This window comes from Phaenicophaeus curvirostris, unplaced genomic scaffold (assembly GCF_032191515.1).
Source record: "Phaenicophaeus curvirostris isolate KB17595 unplaced genomic scaffold, BPBGC_Pcur_1.0 scaffold_115, whole genome shotgun sequence".
In the NCBI taxonomy this organism is placed as follows: Eukaryota; Metazoa; Chordata; class Aves; order Cuculiformes; family Cuculidae; genus Phaenicophaeus; species Phaenicophaeus curvirostris.
In genome coordinates, this window is record NW_027206736.1 from 205074 (window position 1) to 211576 (window position 6503).

The window sequence follows — 6503 nt, forward strand, 5'->3', positions numbered from 1 at the left end:
GGTCTTCTAGCGAGTTCTTCCCACTGGGTCTGGGCTCTTTGCTAACTTGGCCGTGTTCCTTCCGTGTCCCACCTGGGGAGAAGCAGCTGATGCATTTGTGAGGCACGGAGCACATTTGTGCTGGTGCAGGGGGTTCCATGCAGAGCTTCTGCCAGCCGAGCTGCCTGGCTCCGCGGACCCCGACAACACAGCTCTGCCAACAGGTCCCCTTCCTGAGGCCACGAGCCACGCTGACCACACCTTTGCTGCAAAATGGGACTTTTGTCTTGTGTTTTTTGAGACTGGGTGCAGCTTGTCCCTGGTGTGGGTGGTAGGGGTCACCCATCAGGCACGTCCAGTGGCTTCTGCGTCAGTAGAGCCTCCAGGTTTGCTGAGGGAATGGGAACACAGCAGCAGAACCTAGGAGGGTGTTTCAGAGGAAGGTTTTCTCCTCTAACACAAAATTGAGGGCAACCGTGTCCTGGGCACATCCAGCACGGCATCGCCAGCCAAGCGAGGGAGGGGATTGTCCTGCTCTGCTTCGCTCTGGGGCGGCCCCACCTCGAGCACTGGGGGTGGATTGGGTGTTGCAGGATGAAATAGGATCCAAAGCTGCTGGAGAGCATCCAGAGGAGGGCACAGAGGGGAAGGGTTTAGAGGGGAAGCGTGTGAGGAGCGGCTGAAGTCCCCGGGACTGTTCAGCCTGGAGAAGAGGAGGCTAAGGGGAGACCTCCCGGCGCTCTGCAGCTTCCTCATGCGGGGAGGAGGAGGAGCAGGCGCTGAGCTCTTCTCTCTGACCCGAGGAAACGGCAGGAAGATGCCAGGGAAGGGTTAGGTTGGACATTTAGAGAAGGTTCTTCCCCCTGAGGGTGATGGAGCACTGGAACAGCTCCCAGGGAAGCAGCCATAGCCCTGAGTCTGAAAATGTTCCAGAAATGTTTGGCCAAGGTCCTCAGCCCCATGGACATTGGGTTGTGCTGTGCAGGGACAGGAGTTGAACTCAATGGTTCTTGTAGGTCAGGATGTTCCATGAGTCTGTGAACTAGATGGGAGCCTTAGTTTCCTCCATTCAGGGCAAAAAGCAGCTGCAAAGGTGCAAGGAGCAAAGCCTTTTCCAGCTGGGGCTGCAGGGACCTGGTGCGTGGCAGGAGGGGAGGCAATGCCCTCCCCTTCCCGTACTAATGAGGCCTGAAATCGTTTCAGACGAGTACGTGGCAAGCCTTCACCTCCCGACGTTCGATGCCCACCTGACGGAGCTAACAGATGAGCAAGCGAAATACCTTGGGCTGAACAAGAACGGACCTTTCAAACCCAACTACTACAGGTGCTGCTCCCCAGCCGCTCGCTCAAACATGCAGAAACACGGGGGGATGGGGCTTAACCCACCGGTCCTCAAAAGTGGTAGCAGGGGCTTTCTGATCATTCCCATGGCCATGGAGAAAGGGTTGTAGCTGGAAGGGGTTGGAGCTGTGGGGTAGAGCGCTCAGCAGGTCACGAGCCCTGTGTTTGTGGCAGCAGCTGCCGCCCAGGCCAGCGCCCGGCGAGCGGTGCCAGCGAGCGGTGCCAGCTCTATTTTTAACGTTTGATGAAGGATGAGATGCGGAGCAGGGTTTGCCCTTCGCGCTGGGGCTCCTCCGCAGGCTTGTCCTGATCGCTCTGCTGCCCCAGCACCGCTTGTGCCAGCCCTGGGCTGAGCATCGTGGGCAGCGCTGCGGCACGTTTGTTACTGCAGAACTGAGATGGCTTTGAACAAACACAGAGGGGTTGAGGCTCAGGTCCTTGTCTTGCAGGAAAAGGTATTTTCTTGGCCTGCAGAGAGCAACGCTGTACCCCAGTGCTCCGGTTTGGGGACCAGTTAGTTGGCTTTGCCAGATCCTCAGGGTTTTTTTCCTGCCACATGTTACGTGTGAAACCGCAGTGCTGCCACCTGGCCGTGCCCTCCCACGGAGGAATTCCCTCCCGATGATGTGAGGGCTGGATCAGCTCTGCTCTGAGGACAGGCTGGGAGAGTTGGGGTTGTTCAGCCTGGAGAGGAGAAAGCTCTGAGGAGACCTTAGAGCAGCTTCCAGTAGGGAAAGGGGCTCCAGGAAAGCTGGGGAGGGGCTCTTGATCAGGGGGTGCAGGGACAGGATGAGGGGAACAGTTTTGATCTGCAAGAGGGGAGATTGAGAAGAGATCTTAGGGAGAAATGAGGGAGAGCTGTGCCAACCCAAACATCCCCTGTGCTCCGTGGGGTCGAGATGTGCTCGGGCAGCTTGGCCTTGGTGTCTGGCAGGAATTTAAGCCTCCAGTCATAAAAGGCAAAGCTCATTGTTTTGATGTGTGGGAGGTGGAGGAGATCTCGAAGTGCAGGGAGCCTCTTTTTTCTGGGTGTAAGAGGCAGTTGGACTCCATTCCTGTGCGGTTCCAGGCTTGGGGAAGAGCGTCTGGAAAGATGCCTGTCAGAGAAGGACCTGGGGGTGTTGTCGAGAGTGTCTGAACACGATCCAGCAGTGGCCCAGGTGGCCAAGAAGGCCAGTGGCATCCTGGCCTGTTCCAGAAACAGCGTGGCCAGCAGGAGCAGGGCAGGGATTGTGACCCTGGACTCGGTGCTGGGGAGGCCGCCCCTCAACTCCTGGGCTCAGTTCTGGGCCCCTCGCTCCAAGAAGGACCTTGAGGGGCTGGAGCGTGTCTGGAGAAGGGACCGGAGCTGGGGAAGGGGCTGGAGAACAAGGGTTCTGAGAGGCGTCTGAGGGCCCTGGGGCTGTTTATCCTGGAGAAGAGGAGGCTGAGGGGAGACCTCATCACTGTCTGCAACTGCCTGACAGGAGGTTGTGGAGAGGTGGGTGCTGGGCTCTTCTTCCAAGCAGGTTTAGATTGGGCATCAGGAAGAACTTCTTTATGGAAAGGTTTCTCAGCCCTGGCAGAGGCTGCCCAGGGAGGTGGTGGAGTCTCCGTCCCTGTAGGAGTTTAAAAGATGGGGACACAAGGTGCTCAGGGTTGGTTTAGTCATGGACAGGGACGGTTGGACTCGATGATCTCCAAGGTTTTTTCCAACCAAGTGATACTATGATTCCAAAGTGATGTTTGTGGGCTGAAGACGAGGACCGAGTCTCTTTCTTTTCTTGGTGTCCCCCCTCCCTAAATGCGTAGTGCTGACACTGGGAGAACTCCATGTTTCTCCCCTTGCAGCTCACTCAAAACCCTGTTTTCTCTTCTTTTCCTCAGATACTAAGTTCCTGCCGCTGCATCCCGGAGAATCACAAGGAACGAGATCCCAAGTCTTTTCTCAAACTGCTGTACAGGATGAAACAGCGCAAGCTTCTAAGTTAGAGCTGGGCTTGCTCGCGTAGTAGACAGTGTGTGTAGGTTATTTATTTATTAAATTAGGGTACTGTTCATGCGGCCTCTGCCAGTGGTGTCCGTGCTGCCGCAGGACTGGGAGACGCTGGATTCCTTTCGCTGGTTTCGGTTTTCTCTTTGGGTTGTTCTTTCTTGGGGCTGGGAGGATGGGGGGAGGCGAGGAAGAAGCTGGTGGAACCGAATTGCTGCGATGTGGCTGGAGTGGTCTGGTCCATCATCACCATCGATCCGACACGCGTGACAGGAGCCGCGGGGTCCGACATCGAGGTTCCGTGTCGCGTTTGCTTCCCTTTGCATCTCAGTGGAGCAGGATCCCAGCAGCCGAAAGAGCCGGCCCGAGGACACCTGGGTTTGCGTTTCTGACGCCCTTTGACGACGTAATTAAAGCCTCGTTTGCTCTGGGCGCTGCCGACCACCAGGTGCCACCTCGGCAGCAAAGCGGTGAATCCCACCAGCAACCACTGGAGAAACCTCCCGTCGTCCTGGAGAACTTCCCAAGGGACGGTTCTGCCAGCAGGTCTGTGACCTTCGCCTTAGCACTGCCGGAAGCTGTAACGAAGGGTCCGGTCGTTAGAGTCAGCCAGGGACGGCCCCGAGTGCGCGGCAGGAGCCGGGGGGCAGCGCACGGTGCCTGTGTGGAGGTGGTGGGGTAGGACCCACCGCCGCGCCCTCTGCCACCGCTCCGCAGCGTTCCCTGCTGCTGACATCACGAGTGCCAACCTCCTGCGGTTCAACCAAAGTCGTGTTACCGGTGGGGCCGCAGCCCTCGCTGGCGGAAGAGCCTTGCGACCTCGCCAACAAATGCTGCTCACGTGTCCAGGAGCTCTTCCACACCACAGTGGAGCTCAGCGGCCATCCCGGCTGGGAGAACCCCGTCCACGCGAGGGCTTTCTCCAGCTGAATTTCAGTCCTCATTGGAAACCTCTGGAGCTTTAAAATCCTCCTTGGGCATGAGAGACACGCCAGAGTGATCCCCACCCCAATCCTGTGTGCGGGGAAGAGTTCAGCATCACTAAAACCCTTCAGTTGCCCCAAATCTCAAGGCATTGGAGCTGATGAAGAACAGCTTTGCCACAATTACACTTTTCAGCCTTGGGTGTCTCATCTGGATGCTGCAACAGCTCAGTACGTTCACCAAGGTGGCTTTCCACGTCTCCATGTCTCATTGGAGTCACTTTTAGGGTTCACATAGAGAACATGGTCCTTGCCCAACCCTATCATCTCAAAAGCCTTCACCCTGCGGTTGCTGCTTTGGTACCCGAGCCCCTCATCAGCTGCAGATTCTTGTTTGACCCTCACAGACCTCTTCGCCATCATGGAAAAACTCTTCTGTGGCAGCTTGTTCACACACAAGAAAGGGTAACAGCAGCCAAGTACTTCTCATTTCTCTTGACACCAAGGTCTGAAGTCAGCTTGACCACGAGCTGCTTGTCTTCGGAGCAGATGTTCTTGTATTCTTGCTTATTCAGGGTCCCTCTCTGAAATTCCTCGAACCCTTAGACGTAAGGCTTTGAAGAGACCTTGGGGTTAGGCCTTTGAGGAGACCTTAGGCCTTGGAGAAGACTCTGAGAAGACCAAAGGCTTTGGAGAAAACTTTAAGAAGACCTTAGGGCTTTGAGAAGGTTCCGAAGACCTTAGGATACCTTAGGCCTTGGAGAAAGCTTTCTCGTAGCCTGATCACTAACCGCAAACTCTAATCATCTTCACTTATGAATTGTGTCCAGATCCTGAGATTTTGGGAAGAGTCCCCTGAGCTATTTGAGACGTTGTGGTCAACTCTTGGAGGCCCTTGGTCTGCATCAGCCAACAAACCCCCGAGTTCCTGTTCTCTGCAGACGCGCAGCATCAAATCCTGTTCCCGTTCAAGGGGCAGCGCGGCTGTGGGGTCACGTTGAGCTCGGCAGCGTTGGAACTCGGGCCCATCCCTCTCCATCCGCACGATCCCGGTTCAGCTTCAGCAGCCGCTCCCCTGCCCCGTCCTTGTGCAGCGTCAGTGCTGCTGCCCTTGCCCCAAAGCCCTCCCGCTGGGTTTTGTCCCCGTTTTCTCTTCCAGGCAGACAGGAGAAGAAGAAGAAAACAAAAATCAATAATAAGCCCCCACCTGGCTTTTCCCACCTCGATTCCTGAGGCTCCTCTCCACGTCGCTCCGCTTTGCCGTAAGCTGTTGCGCTCGCTTGGCTTCTCCTGATTGATCTGGACTCCTGTTCCGCGATCAGCTTGAAATTCAATGCGGAATAGGTTGGGTTTGGGTTTTTTTTAATTAACGTAACGCATTTTTAAAGCATTAGGATACCGGAGATGTAGGCGACACCAGCAGAATTGTACAAGGAGGTGAATTCCGTTCCGAACTTTAGGAATAACGAGCAGAAGTGGCCGTCAGCCTGCAGCGAGGAGACGGAACCTTCACAATTGGAACCTTTTCAAAAGGCTGTTTTAATTATTAATGTCTGAGTGATTGTATTAGAGCAGCAATAACGACTCTGTAATCCCAAACACAAATAAAACAGCGGAAAACTCAGCTTCTCTGGAGCTTTTTTGGGCCAATGGGGACTGGGGGGTTGCAAGGATAGAAACACCAACCCAAAGGCTTCGCTTTTCCAGCAGCTGGGAATGATGCGGGACACAAGCAGCACCAGGATGGGGAGGTGTCATTGCCTCCCTGTGGAGTCACCCCAAAAACAACTGCCCCCCCCCCACTGGGAGGAGCAGAGTGGGGAGAATTCCACATCTCCCCCATCCTGGGGCCCCGGGAGCCGCTTTGAACCGAAGCTGGAGCTCCAGGGGCTGGGGGAGCCCGGATTGGGGGTGACCCTGGGGGCTGGATGGGGACCCCCACGGCCACCCTGCCAGAGCCCCCCAGCCCCCTCAAGGACCCCGCCGACACCCCATAACCCCCCTCATTCGGTGCTCCCAGCACCCCCAGAGCTCTCCCAGCTCCACCCCCTCCCAGCAACCCCCTCCCCAAGGGAACCCCGTGTCTCAGCACCCCCAGGCCCCCTGGGATCACCCCGACCCTCCCCCCCGATCATCCCCCAGGGATCCCCCCCAAGGACCCCCGCGTCCCCCCCCGGACCCCCTCAGCCCCTCTGGGTTACCCCAACCCCCCGCATCCTGCACCCCCTCCCAGCCCCTCGGGGACCCCCAAACCCCCGGTCCCTGCGTCCCCCCCTCCCCAGGACCCC

The 6503-nt window shown here is 56.9% G+C and overlaps 1 protein-coding gene across 2 annotated transcripts in view; it reads left to right on the forward strand.

Annotated features, from left to right (window-relative positions):
* AHCYL2 (adenosylhomocysteinase like 2) overlaps nt 1-5839 on the forward strand; it is a 62802-nt gene extending 56963 nt beyond the window's left edge. The window contains exons 16-17 of one of the 2 annotated variants that reach the window (XM_069882312.1): nt 1183-1303; nt 3187-5839. In XM_069882312.1, coding sequence (XP_069738413.1) covers nt 1183-1303; nt 3187-3193 — 128 coding nt within the window. In that variant the 3' untranslated portion in view covers nt 3194-5839. Of the gene's footprint in view, nt 1-1182; nt 1304-3186 lie in introns of those variants that run through there. The other variant, XM_069882310.1, reaches the window with a different exon arrangement.
* The last annotated feature ends 664 nt before the right edge of the window (nt 5840-6503 follow it).